At 44.2% G+C, this 20,273-nt stretch overlaps 4 protein-coding genes across 4 annotated transcripts, besides 6 other annotated features; 3 read left to right on the top strand and 1 right to left on the bottom strand.

Annotated features, from left to right (window-relative positions):
- Positions 1-7,739: 7,739 nt before the first annotated feature.
- Positions 7,740-9,532: a mobile genetic element.
- Positions 8,028-8,223: a mobile genetic element.
- Positions 8,342-8,503, top strand: TVAGG3_0051110 (uncharacterized protein; the record flags this gene model as incomplete). The annotated part of the gene is made up of 1 exon (XM_051221047.1): positions 8,342-8,503. A coding segment is annotated over one exon (162 nt), but the record flags the coding sequence as incomplete, so codon positions are not given.
- Positions 8,820-9,532: a terminal%2Cinverted (terminal inverted repeat of Maverick-1A transposon ID:TVAGG3_0051100).
- Positions 9,533-12,594: 3,062 nt separating this feature from the next.
- Positions 12,595-18,309: a mobile genetic element.
- Positions 12,997-13,566, bottom strand: TVAGG3_0051090 (HNH endonuclease family; the record flags this gene model as incomplete). The annotated part of the gene is made up of 1 exon (XM_051221046.1): positions 12,997-13,566. The coding sequence occupies one exon, from the start codon at positions 13,564-13,566 to the stop codon at positions 12,997-12,999; it is 570 nt and encodes a 189-aa protein (XP_051106032.1).
- Positions 17,586-18,309: a terminal%2Cinverted (terminal inverted repeat of Maverick-1A transposon ID:TVAGG3_0051080).
- Positions 18,303-20,273: part of a mobile genetic element that runs on past the window's edge.
- On the top strand, positions 18,507-19,339 carry TVAGG3_0051070 (organellar and viral DNA polymerase type B; the record flags this gene model as incomplete). Its single annotated transcript, XM_051221045.1, has 1 exon — positions 18,507-19,339. A coding segment is annotated over one exon (833 nt), but the record flags the coding sequence as incomplete, so codon positions are not given.
- TVAGG3_0051060 (organellar and viral DNA polymerase type B) lies at positions 19,458-19,919 on the top strand (the record flags this gene model as incomplete). Its single annotated transcript, XM_051221044.1, has 1 exon — positions 19,458-19,919. A coding segment is annotated over one exon (462 nt), but the record flags the coding sequence as incomplete, so codon positions are not given.

Raw genomic sequence — 20,273 nt, 5'->3', positions numbered from 1 at the left:
CTCCGGGGCCCCGGCCCTTTTGGACGCTCTTCCGGCCGGCCCGCACTTTACGCCGCTTTTGCACGCTTTCCTGGTGCCCCGACACGGTATTTCTCCGTTCGGCATGACGAGGTTCTTTCTGGGATATCTTTTGCCTTTCCCTCTAATCTTGCCGCTGGCGACCCACTTTCCCTGCCCTAGCCCAACACTGCAACCCTGTTATGCCAGGGACCTTTGTTTCGGTTTATGCTTGCTTACGGCTGGCGTTCCCTGCGCCTCTTGCCCATGCGCGGCGTCATTTCGTGTTTCGGCTTTCCTCACGGTCCCGTCCCGCCCTTTCTGCCGCCGGTCTAGGCCTTTCCTGTTTCACCTCTGGTTCTTTCCCTGCCTCCCGCCTCATGCACTCCGCGTACTACCCCGCATGTCCCCTGTTCGCCCTCTTGCTTCCTTTTGTGCACGCCTCCCCTGCTCCATGCACGCTTCATGCCACCCTCTTTCATTCGCCTCTCTCCGCCTCTTGCGGTGTGTGGCTGGGCCTTTGCACCCCAGGTGCCTCTATCCTGCGGATGGTCCTCATTGTTCGCCTGGCTTCGCCTCCCCCTCGGGCTGTTATGCACACCCTTGTGGGGGTGCCTCTCTTTCGCCCTTATTTCTTCTGGCTCCTTTTCCCATTACTACCTGAGCCTTCTCTCCCCCGCCTTGCCCCCCTTTCCGATTGTCCTCTGCTCCCCGTATTGTGTCACCTGCAGGCGCCCGTGCGTCCACCCGCCGTCCTTCCGCGCCCTTCCATGTCCGTTCCTTACTGCGCCCGTTTTCTTCTTTGGCTGCCTTTGCGTGGGTCCCGCTGGTTTCCTCACGCTTTTCTCTGTTCTGCGTGCCTGTGTTCCTGCGCTTGAAGCATCTGGGGTCACTGTGCACCCGCCTTTTTTTGGCGCGCCTTCCTGCCCGCGTTTCACTCTCTTTCGATACCCTCCGTTCTGCCTCCACTTCCTCTTCAGCCGCTGCCCGCCTGCCAGGCTCCCTCTCGGTTGGCCGGCCCCTGCCCCTCCTGGCTTTCTCGGCGGGCCTTATTCCCCGGACTCTTCCGTGCATTTCACAGCTCACACGCAGCCTCCCCTCTTTTCATAGCTCGTTCATCACGGCCGACGCCGTCTTTCCTACCCCTCCAGCTCGCAGTCCTTTGTTCGGCCCTGCCCACTCGCACTGTGTCTTTCTGCACTGAGAAGTTAGAAAGGGGTGTGGTTTCTCGGTGCGCTGCGTGGTGTGGGCCTCGCTTCCCCGGTTTCCGCCTCGCTGCGGCCCCCCTTACCTTCGCCAGTCATCGTACCATTTTCCTTTGCCCCGCTGTAAGGATTTTCGCGCGACGGTGTTTGTTCAGAGTTCCAGCTGTGCCTCCTTGCCCGACTGGAGTTTCCACCGTTCATGCTCCGTTCGTCTTATGCTTATCTACCATTGGTCGAACCTCCAACTCTTACTGACGCCCGACGAGAGAGATAGATATATCGCCTGGCCCTCTCTTGCTGCCTCATCCTCACCCCCGCGCGTTTCTTTCGCGCTTGCCTTCCGGTGGCGCGTACTGTTGTCCGCTACCCTTCACACCAACCGCGTCACGCAGCCTCCTTGCTGATTTCCGCGCCTGTTTCCCTATCTCCGTCTATTCGCCAGAGCTTTATCTCTCTTCGCCGGTATTACGTCACAGGTTCGTGCGGCTAGTTGCGCGCCACCGGAGTCGTCTCTGCCCATTGTCTTACTGACTGGCGGCCGCCCCAGGCCGGCCCTTTGGTGCACCCGGTTTGTTGGCTGTCTTTGTTTCCTTAAGCCTCCCGGCTTGGCTCCATCGACTTTCCTTTAACTAGTTTTGTGCCCTGCCTCCTCTCCCGCCTTCCCGTTCCACGCCGTTCCACTCTCTGCTGTTTCCATGTCTTGACCCCCTCTCCATTCCCGCATCCGCTCTCCCTCTCCCTGGTGTCCCCCTGTGCCGTGGCTCTGAGCTACTCATTAACGCTGGACACGCACGCTAATCCACGCTACTTCGTTCGCGCATGCACGTACAGCGTTGTTTGCGTCTCCAGGTTAACTCGTCTCCGCGAGGCACCTCCTTGCCGACCATCCTCCGCTCCCTTCTGACACGTCTTCGTCTGGCACCCTTTCTACTCTCTCTTCCGACGCTACCCATACCCTAGTCGCCTGCCCAGCTGGCTCTCATCAGCTTGCCTCTGGCGCACTACCCCCCTCCATCGGCAGCGGGGATATACGCAGAGTTGGCTGGTTCGCCGCCCTATTTTCCACGGCTACCCGCACGCCTTCTGCACGCTCTTCTACCTTCTGTCTCCTATGATGTCCTAATTCTGTCACTAGTCCCGACGCGCTCATGAGCCACCGCCGTCTTTTGTCTTGCCGCCGCTTCTGGCGAATCTCACTAAATATTTCCCAGGCTGTGCTCGCCTCCACTTTCTCCTCCACCTGCCGCCCTCCCAGCTTGCCCACGCGTTTCCGCAGCGCTCCGGTCGCGAAGACCTTCTTCGGATCCCCCACTTCGGGCTCGCTTCCACTTCTGCCTCTCGCCACCCTCACCCCCTGGCACACGTCTTCGCCTACCCCGCTTCTTCCTCTTCCTCTCGTGGCACGACACGCATCACACTCCGCCTTCCTCCTCCAGCTTTCCGCTGCGTCTCGCGCTTCCCTGCCCGTGCCAGGTGTCCCGCGCGGCGTCTTGCTTTCCCAGCCTGCCCTGTTTCCATAGCACGCTTCCTGCTCTTCACTGCGCTAAAGCCATTCCGATCCCCCCCCCCCCCCAGGCCACCCCTCCACACACCACCCAGCATACTGGCCCCCCCCCCGGCCACGCCCGCCACCCCCCCCCCGCCAGCTACCAAAGCCAGACCCTTGCGTGAGTACCGCCAGCCACTGCGCCCACCTGCCCACTACCCCCCCCCCCCATCCTCAGGCCCCACCGTAACCCGACGCTCCCCAGCCCACCGCCTCCCCCCCCACGCCCCACCCTTCACCGCCCCCCCTCCCCGCCCACCACCCGCAACCCCCCCCCCCCAACCACCCCCCCCCTTCCCCCCCACCACCCGCCCCCCCCCCCCCCCGCCCCCCCACCGCCTACCCTCCCCCACCACCCCGACCGCCCCCCCCCCCCCCACACACCCCCTACCCGCCCCCACCACCCCGCCCTGCCACCGCGCCCCCCCCCCCCCCCCCCCCTCCCCGCCCCACACCCGACCACACCCCCCCCCCGCCCCCACCCCACACCCCCCCCCACCCCCCACCCCCGCCACCCCGCCCACCCCCCCCCCCCCCCCACGCCCCAACCCCCGCCCCCCCCCCCGATCCCCCGCCCCTCCCCCCACCGCGCCCCCCCCGGTTGCCCATTCGCCCGCGGCCCCCCCCCTCGCCCCTCGGCCCCTCGCCGTCCCCGCCTCTCCGCTGTCCCCCGCCCCCTCCGCCCCCCCCCCCGCCCCTCCCCCTCCCCCCCCCCCCGCCCCCGGCCCCCCCCCCTCCCCCCCGCCCGTCCCCGCCCCCCGCCTCCCCCCCCCCCCCCTCCCCCCACCCTCCCCACACCCCCCCACCCGCTCCGCCCCCCGCCAACACGACCCCCCCCACTTCTTCACGCCCCCCCCCTCCCCCCCCCCCCCCCCCCTCCCCCCCCCCTCCAACCCCCCCCGACCCCCCCCGCCCCACCCCGCACCCCCCCCCCCCCCCCCCACCCCCCCCCCCCCACCCCAACGCCGCCCGGACCTCCACCCTGCCACTTTACCCCCCCCGGCCGCGACCCCCGCCCCTGCCACACAGCCTCACCCCCCCCCCCCCACCCCCCCCCCCCACCCGAGCCCTCCCGATTCCCCCATCTGACCCCACCCCCCCCCTCCTCCTGCACCTGACCCCCCCCCCACCCCCTCGCAGGGATCCCCCACGCCCCCCCCCCCCACCGCACCGCCGGCACCCCCCCCCTCCCCCTGTTGGCCCCTATGCCACGCATCTGCGATATCGTTGCAACAATCCTCGCCTTTGACCGGTCCACTGTTGGCTTTTGCCTTCTGTCCGTCTGCTACCACTTCGCTTTGGCCCCGTTCCGTACATATATATACATCTCTTCCGCACGTCCGCCTTACCCTACTATTTGACTTCCGTTCTTCATTTTCTTTTTGTTATCCGCCGTGCGGTCTCTCCCAGCTTCTCTTTGCCGTTTTGCACTGCCCTATGTCTTGATCGCTTGTTGCTCGTTTTCCTAACCGTTTTCTCAGCCTTTCCATCCCGCGTTCCCCACCTTTCTTGTTTTCCCATTCCATGACACGCCTCTCTCTCTGGACATTCCCTTCCCGCTCGACGCGGTCTGTTCTGGGTCCTCGTCTCCCTCCTCGCCCTTGTACTTTCCCTCTGTTTTACCTTCCTTGGAGTGTTTCCCCCCTTTCTCTAGCTCGTTTCCCATTTCTCATTTGCTATTCCCCTGTTTTTATTGTTTTGTGTTGTGCTGTTCCTCGTATATCTTTCCATTGTTCTCTTTCTTCTGTTATGTTCTCTGCTTTATCCTGGTTACGCCTTGAACGGTCGTTGGGTCTGGGTTCCGTAATGCCTTGTTGCTGCTCTACCAGTTTGTGTTGCCGTAATTTTTTGCCCGTTTCACCATAACCCTCTCCTTCCCGCTCTCCTTCCACCCTCACACTTTTTTCCTGTCGCTTTTTTTACTCCTTGTGTGGAATCTTCTGGTGGTTAAACTTTCACTCGTCGTTGTCCGCACCTTAAGTGTTTCCCCCCCGGTCTTCCCCTTCCGCTGCCTTTTCCCTCACCTCCCAACTTTTCCGCCCATCACCCCTCGCTCCCGCTTTTTCCTTTGCTCTGGTACGCGTTTACACAGCACGTTGCACGCTTCCTGTTACCCATCTTTTCTCAGTGGGTTGGACGGCCCGCCACCTGGTGCTTTCTGGTCTTGCGTTGTAACGTCCAGTGTCTCCCCCCCTCCGCTTGACGCCGTGTGGGTGTTTGTCTCTTTCGGCTTTGGTGTTCCTGGTGCACTTTCTTGTTCTGCCACTGCCTCCTGCTTTCCTCCTTTCCTTCGGGTGTGCCTCTCTCTTGGCTTGTTTTCTACTCCCACTCTCCCTGGACACATCTCCTTTCGGCCCCTCTTTTTCCTCGCCGCTTGAGCATCTCTTGACCCACTTTTTGCGCTTCCATCCTTGGTTCCGCCGCTTTGCATCTTTACGTTGGCTTTTTCTTTCTTTTTTCGCTCCTTCTTGACTGGTGCTCTATACCCCCCTGCAGTCCTGCGTTCACTTTCCTTTTCCTTCCTTCTCCTCCCCGTCTTCGAGTTGTGGCTGACTTCCTTTCTTTCTTTTCAGTTGTGCCCAGCAAACTTCACGTCACGTGCTGTACAGCCTTTTGTATCTTGCATTTAACGCTTTTTTCTCGGCACCATCTCTGCATTAAATGCGACCAATCCTGAATCAATTGCACACATGTTTGTTCGTGCTTTAAAGTCTTTTGTTATGTGAATGTTTTGGGCGCTTCAAAGACTGGTTCGTCTTTTCTTCTAGTGTCTCGTCTGAAGTATAACACCTTTCTGCCAAGCCACGCAAGTGTTATATCACCATCGTGTTATGCCCAATGTCCTTCTCATCCATTTCATGTCCACATCGTCTTGTTGGCATCATTACAACGTTCTTCTGTTCCCCCTTTCTTTTGACGTCGGGTTCTTCCACCTACTGCCGCCACAACGTCAAGGTTTTTGTCTCTCCATTTAGTTTCGCGATCCAATACACTTTCACCTCTTTCTTTGCTATCAGCTTCTTGCTTTTTGTTCCCGCTTTTCTTACATATCCTGTTTTTTTCGCCCAGTCAAAGTGGTTTCTTCTGTCTTCCAGCGCAGCTCATGCAGTCTAGTTGTTTTTCTCAACTAGTTTTCCTCTTTGGTCCTCTCTGGCTTTTGTGTCTTGTTTTTGTCCTTCAGTTCGGTAATCATTTGCTCACGACATTCTTCTTTCAATGCTTCCTCTACATTGACCCTTGGGTCTTGTCCGGTGGGCTTGTCTGCAGTTCATTTTCCTGCACGACTCCCCCACCCTTCACACCACACTTTACCGCTGTCCCCATGAGCTTGGTCCCTCCGCGCGCGCGTCTACTTTTTCATGCCGCCCGCGGAACTCACATCTTTCTTCTGTAAAGTCAAGCGGTATCCGCTGGTCGCTTAATGTTCGGCAGATCGCCAGGTTTCACCTTCGCGATCCCGCGTAGCGCCCCCTTCAGGTGCTGGGCCCCGCGGGCGCACGCCCGAACGCCCTCAGCTCCCTTCTGTTCACCCTGCGCCCCCCGCCCCGCAGCCAGCCGCCGCTGTCTGTTCACCTACGCCAGGCTTCTTGCCCGTTTTCGTGCTTTCAATTGCCCCCCACCGACGTCCAGCCCTGGCCCCCACGTGCACGCGCAGTTGAGGCAGCCCGACCCTGTCCCGTTCCTTGCATGTCACGCAACGACCTTCACCGCGCGCCTGCCGCCGCACTGCGTGCGCGCACTCTGCCGTACCGCGTCTTTTTCCTCCGCCTCCCGCTGCCGCCGCCCGTTCACCGCACTTTCCTCGCGACGTCTACATTCATCGATTCGACTCCTCTTTGCTCTCCTCGACAGCCGTTTTCCCCTTGGTGCACTAACTGCCCCTCTTCTGCGCCCCGCTTCTCCCCCTGGCATGGCTACAGCTCCCCATGGGTCCCATTCTCTGCTCCCTCCGTGGATGCACATCTGTTGGACTTTCCACTCCATTCCTTCTATCATGGCCGGTCCCTTTCTTGTAGCTCCGACCTTGGTTTCCAGGTTTCCGCTCCACACCCCCCGGCTTTTGGATTGGGTTTCCCGGCTGCCGCTGTTCTCTCGTTGCTGGCTCTCAATCCTTGCCCCTGGTCGTATGTATATTCTTCAGCCCCGCGCGACGAGCCTACGACTTCACCCTCCCCTGCGCCCCACCAAAACACGCACCGTCGCTGTTCTTCTCCCCGCCTCGCCTCTGCAAGTGTCTGGCGTCATTCGGACATCCCGACCGGCCACCTTGTTCGTTGGTCCCTTCCGCCGGCCACTCCTTTGCTTTTCCGCTTCGTTTCCGCATTCTGTTCGACGCTTCTTCATTCGACACGCGTTCTTTCGCTTTCCTTCCGCTTTTGCCGGACACATTCCGCTTAACAGTCCAGTTCACGTAAGGCCGCCCTTCCCCTGCCCTTCTCTCTGTCACTGCTCTCTGTGCTTTCCTTCCCTCTTAAACGTTGCCTATTGCTTCAGCATTCCCTCCCGCCCTCCTATTTGTTTCCTGGCACTGCCCTTCACCTCTGCTACCGCCGCAGTAAGCCGCTCAGTGGCCCGTTCCTCTTCCCCCTGTCCCCCGCCACTCTTTCGCCCAAGCTGGACTTTTTCATGACTGTTTTCTTCTTCGCCCCGTCTCTCTCTTTAGCCCTCCTCTTCTCCCGACCTTGTCAGCCCTTATCCACGCGGCTTTCGAGGCTTTATGTTTTCCTGTTAAAGTTATGGATTGGATTCCTATGGACGGTTCATTCTCAAAGAATACAGATAGTTCAAGTGCAACATTTACAGCAGCTTATACGCCTATTAATGTTAAAAGTATTTGGGCACTATTTAGAAAGAAAGACAACTATTATGTTAATTTTGAGAACCCTAAGTTTAAATATCTTCAGCTTTCCATGGGAGCTTATGGAAATATGCCTGCAGAACCTGAAAAATCATATGGACCTGTATTTTAATGAAATGGTTGCGAACGCTTGCAATACAAACAATGATATGATAGGATTTAATGAAGATGTTATGAGGTCATTGGTGGATGATGGTAGTGTGGAACATAAATGGGATAGCTATGACAACACACATTTCTTATGTGGTTTTCCAACAGAAGTGGACTTTTGCTTCCAGCAAGGTCAAACTTCAACAGCTCCAATAACATACAAATTGTCTGTTAAAGGACCTATTGAACTAGCAACTGAAAATGTACCAAAGCCACTTATTGGATTTATGAGGGATTGTTGCTTTGCCATTCAGGTGCGTGCTAATGGCATCCCAATAATAAGATTAGATGACTATAACTTAGCCGCGGACGACAGTGAGGAATAAAGGATGAACGTTTATTTTTTAAAGCTTATAAATGAGTTCTTCATCAAGCTCTCGTGAACCTTCACCATCTATGAAACAAACTTTACCAAACGATTATGGAGCACCTATTGAATATTTCTTACGAGCTGCACAATGGCAAAGAGCAGTCTCACCAAGGTTAGGTGTTCCACCAGCTCCTGTCAAAAATAGCATTTGGTCAAGTCCTTATATAAGATATGGTCTCCCACTAGGTTTGATAGCTACAGCAGGAGCAGTTATGATGTTGAAAAGAAATAAAGCAAATGTTGTAAATAATACTGAAGTAGCTGAAGTTAAACAAACTCCAACACCTTCACAAGCAAAACCTTCAATGACTCCTGAACCTATGGAAGTACAAACTCCTGTTCAAAAGTCAACTCCTAAACCGACTCCAACATTTAAACTAGAACCTACTCCTCAAATAAATCGTAAAACTCCTGCGTTTCCTTACTGAAAAAATAACGTTATTTTTATTTAATATTAAAATTTTTTTGATTGAAATGACGACTAAAGTCACTGAAGCAATGAAACAAAAGTTTTTGGTAGAATACATTAAATCAGGAACTATTCCAGAAGGTTTTTACATTCATACTATGAAGGATGGTAGAGTTCAGTTTAGAAAGATAAAGCAACCATTAGATAAAGAAGGAATTTTGAGAAAGATTAAACTTCATGAGGACAACATTGCTAAACTTAGGAAGAAGTTAGAAGAGTTGGAGAAAGGAAGAGAGTTATAAAGCAATGAATTCAAGTGGGTGAAAAAAAGAGGTGAGATCTCACCACTTCACCTAAATTTATTTTTTTGTGCTATGTTTTCATACGTGTGAAGGTAGTGATATCATTTATTTTTAAGTTTATTTTTAAGTTTATTTTTATGTAAATGACGAAAACTATTGAGATAACAAACTACAACCGTCATGAGTTCAAGAATTTGTTCTTCGTTCCTCGTGAAAATACATTCTATCAGATACGAGGGAGAAAGGGTAAAGTTAGTTTGAGCGTTTATGACAACAAACATAATGGGAGATATATAAGCAATAGATACAAACGGTAAGCGTGTTTCATTAGCTTTGTCAAAACTTACTAACATTTATTTTGACAGTGACTTTGACTCTGACGATTGGAGCGACAGCAGCGATACTGAAGAATATGAACTATTGTGTGAAGCACAGCAATGGGAAGCGCTGCAATACTTTTGTAAATGAGAACATTAGTGGGAACGTTAGTGAGAACGTTTATTTTTTCATTAGTGAAGTCGTTAGTGAAAACATTAGTGAGGTGAAGTGGGTGGCGGTTTTGTAAATATTTAAGGTTAAGTTAGTGTTGTCGTTTGTGTTGTAAAATATACGTCAGCGGTTTTGTAAAGTGTCAAACCGTTATCTTGGGTAAGGTGGAACGCAGTGCCGCCGTACCCAAGATAACCATACTAACTTAAAATTAGTTCGCAAAGCTAACGATGTCCTTCGTTCCATTGACGACAAACCAAAAGAAGGTGAGAGATGGTTAAAGAAAGATGAAGAGAATAGGAAGAGAAATGTGAAGTCAGGCAATAGACTCATTGACTTTAATATCGAAGCTTTAGATGAACCAAACAGAGACTACTTACACAAACATTTCGGTAAGGTTTTCATGAGACTCTTAGAGAAAATTAAAATAAACTCACAACAGAGATGGATGGTATGTTATAAACTTGGTGGAAAGTATGAATGTTCTACGTTAAACCTCAATAATATTGGAACATTACTACATCAGCTCTTGAAGGAGAACTTTATATCAGAGATAGAAGCAAATGCTGCAGGTATTGTTGAAATGCACTATGACTTCTTCTTGACAAACATAAAGAATCTTACTGAAATAAAGATGTATGATTTAACAGAATATGAAGGCTTAACGATGTCAGATGTTAAGAAAGGAAAGCCACAGAAGCGACCATATAGAGATGAAAGCACACTGACAAATGACCAGAAAGCCATTTTGGAAGCTCTTAAGCAAACAGGAAACCCAGCACTTATAGAAAGCTTTTGGAAAGATAATGGTGAAAAGAAGTTTTATAAGAAGAGAAGCGGTCAGTTCTGGAAGTATCTTTGCACATTACCTATAAATCTTGAACGCTACCAAATCTTCAATGAACTGAACAAAAGAACTGCAACACTTATGACAGAGGACAATTGTTTCGTTTATGCTTGCATTCAGGCTGGAGTAAATGAAGAAACTATTGACCACATGAGAGAAGTCATTCGTGTTAGAGACTTTCCTCAAAGTAAAGTACAAGAAATTTCTGACGCAACAGGTATAGCATTTAATGTTACCATTGGTTATTTCAATGACTCAAGACATAATGAAATAAAGAGATACATACCAAAAGAATGTAAAACTGTTCGAACTATTGACTTACTTCTTGTTGAAGACCACTACATGCTAAATGAAAGACTTCCAATGACAACATATTTCATTCGCAACTATATAGAAATCTTGAAGGAGTGTGGTGGAATGAACATTGAAAAACAGATGAAATATTACAATGAGAGATGGTAAATACATTGTTCGCATGGATAGAACTACACCACTATGGGATGTTATGAAAATTGTGGGAGTGCATATATTTCGAACCTATTTCTTATGGAGAACTTTTCACATATACTACTGACTTATATAAACAGAACCTTGCACCATTTAAAGACTTGTCATATGCTCCAAAGTATTGTGTACAACTGAAGGAGAAAGTAGAGTCAAAAGAAGTAAATAAAGCTAAATGTAAGTTCATTCCTGAGCACGTTTTCTTTGCTGACTTTGAGTGCAGTACCGATGGCTTTCATAAAGCTTTTAACATATGTTATGACAGTGAAGATGGTTCAGTGAGTGAAAGCATATGGGGTCAAAACTGTGCAACAGAATTTTTGGAGCGACTTCCTGACAAGAGTTTAATATATTTCCATAACCTCAGTTATGACATAAACTTCATCTTAAGACACATGACAGAAGTGAAAGGAACTCCCATCATTAAAGGTTCACGAACAATGCAAATAACTGGCTTATATAAAGGACGGGCAATTATTATAAAAGACTCTTACAGTGTTATAAATAAGAAGCCTAAACTATTTCCTGCTATGTTTAACTTACAAACAGGACCGAAAGAAGTATTTCCATACAACTACTACAGCAGTACTTTGTTAGCAAATGACAACAGAACTGGTGTCATTTCTGAAGCATGTAAGTTTATCCGGGATGCAGATACATTCATGAAAAACATAGATTCCATCAAAGGTTGCAGAATAGATGAGAACCACTTCGACTTAGAAAAGTATAGTACATTTTATTGCAAAACAAGATGTAAGAATTTTAAGAGAAGGTTTTGTTAAGTTCCGCAATGACATATTGAAAGAATTTGATTTAAACGTTTATGACTACGTTAGTATTTGTTCAATTGCTAACAAATTATTTGAGAACAGAGTGTACTTCCCGAATGGAAATCTTTATGACCTCTCAAATAAACCAAGAGAGTTTATTTCGAGATGCATTCAAGGTGGAAGATGTATGTTGTCAGATAACATTAAACAAAAGAGTAAAGAGAAACTCATTGCTGATTTCGACGCTGTTTCATTATATCCATCAGCTATAGCAAGACTTTATACTTTAGAAGGTATTCCAAAGGTTATGAAGAAAGAAATGTTAAGCAAAGAGTATCTCATGAAACATTTATTTGATGACGACCAAAAGGAACCCATTGGTGAAAAGTTTATGTCTGGCTTCTTTGTTCTCATTAAGATAAAAGAGATTGGCATACATAGACACTTTCCTTTAATAGTTTGTGACCCTGAACTAAATCTAGAACTTAACGTTCCCAGAAGTTCAAATACTTGCTGTTTAATGTATGTTGACCATATAACATTACAAGACCTCATAAAATATCAAGGTGTCAAATGTGAAGTGTTGCAAGGATACTATTACGATGGAAACAGAGATATAAGAATAAGAGATGAAGTAAAGAAGTTGTTTGAGTTAAGGTTAAAGTATAAGAAAGAAGGAAATCCTTTGCAAGAAAATATAAAGCTCATTCTGAACAGTATTTATGGCAAAACTATTCTATCTCCTATTGAGTCAAAAATAACCATAGTAGATGACAAAGATGCTATAAGATATGCTATAAGAAACTACAACCATATAGTGAAGTTCGAAGGTTTGGATGGTTCGGATAAAACTATTTTCAAGCTAACGAAAAGCATTTGCAGATACTTTAACTTCTGTCCACTTGGTGTTAATATTCTGTCAATGTCGAAGAGAATAATGAACGAAGTATTCTGTACTGCAGAAGATATGGGACTTCAAATATTTTACCAGGACTGTGATAGCATGCATATTTTCAATGAAGACATACCAAAGCTTGCAGCAGAGTTTAAGAAGAGATACGGTAGAGAACTTATTGGTAAAACATTAGGTCAGTTCCATTCTGACTTCGCAGAAATAACACCTGGAAAACAAAGTTTAGCATACAAGTCAATATTTTGTGGAAAGAAGACTTACATAGACTTACTCACTAACGATTTAAATGAAGTTGCATTCCATGCACGTTGCAAAGGTGTCAAACAAGACGTCCTTGCTTTAACAGCAAATGAAATGTTTCCTGAAGCTATACAATGCTATTACAATGAAGATAAGAACATTCACATACCTGTTGGAACATATGACAAAGACTCTGAGTTCAGTTTAATGAAACTTTACAAAGCACTTTATGACGGTCAAGAGATTGGATTTGACTTATGTAAGTCTGCTACACTTGCATTTGAGGAAAAGTTTAACTTTTCTATTCAGACTAAGACTTCATTCATAAGAAAGCTTAAGTTCTGAGAACATGAATGAGAAAAATAATGAGGTCATTTATTTTTGTCAGCAGTGAGGTCATATAAGATTATATTGACGTTTGAATGCACTGTATGAAATTTTTGTAAGTTTTCCTTTTACAGTCCATGCATTTACATACAGAGTTCCACATTTATTGTTTTCCATTACATGAAGCTCTCTATAGCGAATTCCATTAAAGAAATAGAAGAGGTCTTGTTCTGGGTCATAGTATAAATCATCGAACTCATGTTTTCCATATGTTTTAACTTCAATGGAGTTTTCACCAATTTCATCTACATAGTTATAATTTATACCATTTGCTTTACATCTGTTTTTATTGTTTTGTTGTGATGTTACATATCTTAAATTTTCTATTCTATTGTCTGTTCGTATATGATTTATATGGTCTACTTGAGGTAAGTTGTCTGGGTTAAGTATGAATTGTTCTGCTATAAGTTTGTGCTTGAAGTATTTTTGACCGTTTAAACATAACCTATAATATCCATCGCTCATCCATTCACTCACAATTTTTCCTGTAGATTTTTTCCTAATATTGTGTGGATATTCTGTGTTAATTTCATAGTCGTTGTCAGCAACAAGTGTTTCCCAAACGTCTTCACCTTCCATGCCTTTCACTCAAATAAAAATTTTCAGAAAAAATAAAACTAGCTCAGATTTTATAATATTGCTATGGTAGAGTTTAAGAGTTGAGCTTCAATGTATAAACAATCTTTTCTATCTGGAGGCAAGAACACTGGTGCTTTATGGTCATGAGTTGAGTACATGTCTATCCAAAACTCACGATTGAAACCAGTTAGTTTGTAATATTTAGGATTTGGTAATGGTGAATTTCTTGTATGACCAATGAACTCATTTTCAACTCCTTTACTTAGGTTTGAATATAATATTGCTTGTTTTCTATCCCAAATACCTGGAAATCTAATTTCGGAAAAATCATTTTTCCTCGGAAGCATTGCATCATAATTGAAAACATTTTTGAAATCATCACTTGGTTCAGAGATTTGAAATCTTATACGTAATGGATTTTCTTTCTTTTTAGCTACTTCATTGAATGGTGAATATATAACAAACTGACAGTCATGAGTTCCATCTTCATTTTCATTAAATTCATAATGAAAGTCTATAAGTTGTGGCTGACTACCTTCTTCTTTCAGTTGTGCAAGAAACTCACGTAAAGGCTGTAAAGTTTGTACTTCAATGTTAAACTTTTTCTCGGACATTTCATTAAATGAAATCATACATTGTTGCAATGTTGTATCGTCTTTAAAGTATTTGTATATGTGAATGTTTTGGGCGCTTAAAGACTGTTCGTCATTTTCTATCTCGACTTGAAGTATAAAGTCAACCTTTCTGAAAGCACGTGTTATATACATAGATGTTATGCCAATGTACTTCTCTTCATTTATGTTCACAATCCAGTCTGTTGGAAACTTAAACGTTACTCTGTTCCCCTTTATTTTGACGTCAGGGTTTTCACTACTGAACGCAACAGATAAAGGTATTTGTCTATACATTTAGTTCCGATAAAAATAAACCATTTACTCTTTCTTTGCTTCAGCTTCTTTAGCTTTTGCTTCAGCTTCTTCTCTAGCTTTTTTCGCCAGTAGTCTTGGGTTCTTCTGTCTTCCAGCAGCTAATGCAGCAAGTTGTTTTTCACTAAGTTTTCTCTTTGGTCTCTCTGGCTTTTGTTCTTGTTTTTGTTCCTTCAGTTCGGATAAAATTTGCTCACGAATTTCTTTCTTCAATGCTTCAACATCTATGACCCCTTGGGTCTTGTCCGTGGGGCTTGTCTGAGTCATTTGACTGCAGATAAAAAACAAAATTAAAACTTTAACCGATGTAAAATGAGCTTGTCAAAATCAGAGCGAGAGTCTATTATATTAAATGACGCAAGAGGAATACAACATCCTTTCTATTATGTAAGTCAGAGTAAAGATGGTAAAATATATGTTAGGAAAAGAAAGGTTCCATTAGCGAATACAGAGAGCGACAACATTAAGGTGCATGGCACCGAGGGCGAAGCCCACGAAGCCCATATAAAACATTCTGTTCAAACTGAGCCACCAAAAGAACAAGAAGAAAAGAAGCCAGATGTACTTTCAATAACGAACCAAGAGCTTATTGCAAAGTTCGTGAATTTCATTGAAAAACAAACCGAGTCAAAGAACCCTGACCCACCAGTGAAAGAAGTTGAGACAAAAGAAAATGTACAGTTCATTGAAAATGTCAAGAAACAACTTCCACCACGAATGCCAAGAAGAAGAGTGAGAATAATGAAGTAAAGAGATATTTTTATCCGAATCAAAGACATGCAGAACGAACAGTTAAACGAATTTACTCCAGCAGAGCATATTCATCAGATTCGCTCATATTTCGATATCATAGACAATGCAGTTCAAATTGGTGACACTAATAGAAAATATTCTGACGCAAAGATTCCATCACAACCTGGAACTGCTAAAGATAACACATGGGTAACATTCAATCTCTCACCTCCTGGTGAAAATATGTTGGACCTTTACAATACATTCATTACATATAAAATGGAAGGTCAATTTATTGTAGATAAAGAAATTGGTTCAGGTTCCGATAAAACAAACCCACCAGGATTTTGGATTGGTTTCGATGACGCTTTCTATGCAGTTGCTGGATATCAAATCCTTGCAAATGGTCGTATCGTATATTCTCAAGACAACGCAAGAGAAGAAGCATATATAACTTCAAACTCACAAACTGCCGAACAAATAAAGAAAGTAGATGTTTTCTCAAAGACTCGACATGAAGATGTATGGAGTCATTCGGGAACATACAGAACAGGACAAATTGTTAGTGGTCCAATTACAGCAGGAAAATCATTTGATTTTAATTTAGCTTCGTTTAAGAATTCCTGTTAGAAGATTCCTTCCATTAGAAGCTATTCGATTTATTCCAGCTTTTGCAGGAAACATTCAGCTTAAAGTAAAGTTCAGTAGCGACGCCTTACAATGCACATCTATATCTGTAAATGATATCATTGCTTTCAATCCAACTCTTAAAGTTGCATTTGCTTCAGATTCAAATCCACCGACAAATAAATTTGTTCCATGGAATGAACCATTCACTATGATAACGAAGGCAGTAGAAGCTAGTGGAACAGTTACTATTACAACTGTAACCAAGCAACTATTTCGAACAAAGATGGATTTTAATGAATGTTTTATTCATCCAAAGTCATTCTCTTTAGACCCTAACATTTATACAGAACTTGTAGAACATTATACAAACGAGGCTTTATGTTTTCCTGTTAAAGTTATGGATTGGATTCCTATGGACGGTTCATTCTCAAAGAATACAGATAGTTCAAGTGCAACATTTACAGCAGCTTATACGCCTATTAATGTTAAAAGTATTTGGGCACTATTTAGAAAGAAAGACAACTATTATGTTAATTTTGAGAACCCTAAGTTTAAATATCTTCAGCTTTCCATGGGAGCTTATGGAAATATGCCTGCAGAACCTGAAAAATCATATGGACCTGTATTTTATGAAATGGTTGCGAACGCTTGCAATACAAACAATGATATGATAGGATTTAATGAAGATGTTATGAGGTCATTGGTGGATGATGGTAGTGTGGAACATAAATGGGATAGCTATGACAACACACATTTCTTATGTGGTTTTCCAACAGAAGTGGACTTTTGCTTCCAGCAAGGTCAAACTTCAACAGCTCCAATAACATACAAATTGTCTGTTAAAGGACCTATTGAACTAGCAACTGAAAATGTACCAAAGCCACTTATTGGATTTATGAGGGATTGTTGCTTTGCCATTCAGGTGCGTGCTAATGGCATCCCAATAATAAGATTAGATGACTATAACTTAGCCGCGGACGACAGTGAGGAATAAAGGATGAACGTTTATTTTTAAAGCTTATAAATGAGTTCTTCATCAAGCTCTCGTGAACCTTCACCATCTATGAAACAAACTTTACCAAACGATTATGGAGCACCTATTGAATATTTCTTACGAGCTGCACAATGGCAAAGAGCAGTCTCACCAAGGTTAGGTGTTCCACCAGCTTGTCAAAAATAGCATTTGGTCAAGTCCTTATATAAGATATGGTCTCCCACTAGGTTTGATAGCTACAGCAGGAGCAGTTATGATGTTGAAAAGAAATAAAGCAAATGTTGTAAATAATACTGAAGTAGCTGAAGTTAAACAAACTCCAACACCTTCACAAGCAAAACCTTCAATGACTCCTGAACCTATGGAAGTACAAACTCCTGTTCAAAAGTCAACTCCTAAACCGACTCCAACATTTAAACTAGAACCTACTCCTCAAATAAATCGTAAAACTCCTGCGTTTCCTTACTGAAAAAATAACGTTATTTTTATTTAATATTAAAATTTTTATTTGATTGAAATGACGACTAAAGTCACTGAAGCAATGAAACAAAAGTTTTTGGTAGAATACATTAAATCAGGAACTATTCCAGAAGGTTTTTACATTCATACTATGAAGGATGGTAGAGTTCAGTTTAGAAAAGATAAAGCAACCATTAGATAAAGAAGGAATTTTGAGAAAGATTAAACTTCATGAGGACAACATTGCTAAACTTAGGAAGAAGTTAGAAGAGTTGGAGAAAGGAAGAGAGTTATAAAGCAATGAATTCAAGTGGGTGAAAAAAGAGGTGAAAAAAGAGGTGAGATCTCACCACTTCACCTAAATTTATTTTTGTGCTATGTTTTCATACGTGTGAAGGTAGTGATATCATTTATTTTTAAGTTTATTTTTAAGTTTATTTTTATGTAAATGACGAAAACTATTGAGATAACAAACTACAACCGTCATGAGTTCAAGAATTTGTTCTTCGTTCCTCGTGAAAATACATTCTATCAGATACGAGGGAGAAAGGGTAAAGTTAGTTTGAGCGTTTATGACAACAAACATAATGGGAGATATATAAAAGCAATAGATACAAACGGTAAGCGTGTTTCATTAGCTTTGTCAAAACTTACTAACATTTATTTTGACAGTGACTTTGACTCTGACGATTGGAGCGACAGCAGCGATACTGAAGAATATGAACTATTGTGTGAAGCACAGCAATGGGAAGCGCTGCAATACTTTTGTAAATGAGAACATTAGTGGGAACGTTAGTGAGAACGTTTATTTTTTCATTAGTGAAGTCGTTAGTGAAAACATTAGTGAGGTGAAGTGGGTGGCGGTTTTGTAAATATTTAAGGTTAAGTTAGTGTTGTCGTTTGTGTTGTAAAATATACGTCAGCGGTTTTGTAAAGTGTCAAACCGTTATCTTGGGTAAGGTGGAACGCAGTGCCGCCGTACCCAAGATAACCATACTAACTTAAAATTAGTTCGCAAAGCTAACGATGTCCTTCGTTCCATTGACGACAAACCAAAAGAAGGTGAGAGATGGTTAAAGAAAGATGAAGAGAATAGGAAGAGAAATGTGAAGTCAGGCAATAGACTCATTGACTTTAATATCGAAGCTTTAGATGAACCAAACAGAGACTACTTACACAAACATTTCGGTAAGGTTTTCATGAGACTCTTAGAGAAAATTAAAATAAACTCACAACAGAGATGGATGGTATGTTATAAACTTGGTGGAAAGTATGAATGTTCTACGTTAAACCTCAATAATATTGGAACATTACTACATCAGCTCTTGAAGGAGAACTTTATATCAGAGATAGAAGCAAATGCTGCAGGTATTGTTGAAATGCACTATGACTTCTTCTTGACAAACATAAAGAATCTTACTGAAATAAAGATGTATGATTTAACAGAATATGAAGGCTTAACGATGTCAGATGTTAAGAAAGGAAAGCCACAGAAGCGACCATATAGAGATGAAAGCACACTGACAAATGACCAGAAAGCCATTTTGGAAGCTCTTAAGCAAACAGGAAACCCAGCACTTATAGAAAGCTTTTGGAAAGATAATGGTGAAAAGAAGTTTTATAAGAAGAGAAGCGGTCAGTTCTGGAAGTATCTTTGCACATTACCTATAAATCTTGAACGCTACCAAATCTTCAATGAACTGAACAAAAGAACTGCAACACTTATGACAGAGGACAATTGTTTCGTTTATGCTTGCATTCAGGCTGGAGTAAATGAAGAAACTATTGACCACATGAGAGAAGTCATTCGTGTTAGAGACTTTCCTCAAAGTAAAGTACAAGAAATTTCTGACGCAACAGGTATAGCATTTAATGTTACCATTGGTTATTTCAATGACTCAAGACATAATGAAATAAAGAGATACATACCAAAAGAATGTAAAACTGTTCGAACTATTGACTTACTTCTTGTTGAAGACCACTACATGCTAAATGAAAGACTTCCAATGACAACATATTTCATTCGCAACTATATAGAAATCTTGAAGGAGTGTGGTGGAATGAACATTGAAAAACAGATGAAAATATATACAATGAGAGATGGTAAATACATTGTTCGCATGGATAGAACTACACCACTATGGGATGTTATGAAAACATTGTGGGAGTGCATATATTTCGAACCTATTTCTTATGGAGAACTTTTCACATATACTACTGACTTATATAAACAGAACCTTGCACCATTTAAAGACTTGTCATATGCTCCAAAGTATTGTGTACAACTGAAGGAGAAAGTAGAGTCAAAAGAAGTAAATAAAGCTAAATGTAAGTTCATTCCTGAGCACGTTTTCTTTGCTGACTTTGAGTGCAGTACCGATGGCTTTCATAAAGCTTTTAACATATGTTATGACAGTGAAGATGGTTCAGTGAGTGAAAGCATATGGGGTCAAAACTGTGCAACAGAATTTTTGGAGCGACTTCCTGACAAGAGTTTAATATATTTCCATAACCTCAGTTATGACATAAACTTCATCTTAAGACACATGACAGAAGTGAAAGGAACTCCCATCATTAAAGGTTCACGAACAATGCAAATAACTGGCTTATATAAAGGACGGGCAATTATTATAAAAGACTCTTACAGTGTTATAAATAAGAAGCCTAAACTATTTCCTGCTATGTTTAACTTACAAACAGGACCGAAAGAAGTATTTCCATACAACTACTACAGCAGTACTTTGTTAGCAAATGACAACAGAACTGGTGTCATTTCTGAAGCATGTAAGTTTATCCGGGATGCAGATACATTCATGAAAAACATAGATTCCATCAAAGGTTGCAGAATAGATGAGAACCACTTCGACTTAGAAAAGTATAGTACATTTTATTGCAAACAAGATGTAAGAATTTTAAGAGAAGGTTTTGTTAAGTTCCGCAATGACATATTTGATTTAGAATTATGT

The sequence above is a fragment of the Trichomonas vaginalis genome, chromosome IV (assembly GCF_026262505.1).
Source record: "Trichomonas vaginalis G3 chromosome IV, whole genome shotgun sequence".
In the NCBI taxonomy this organism is placed as follows: Eukaryota; Parabasalia; order Trichomonadida; family Trichomonadidae; genus Trichomonas; species Trichomonas vaginalis.
This window is presented reverse-complemented; position numbering and strand designations above follow the sequence as displayed.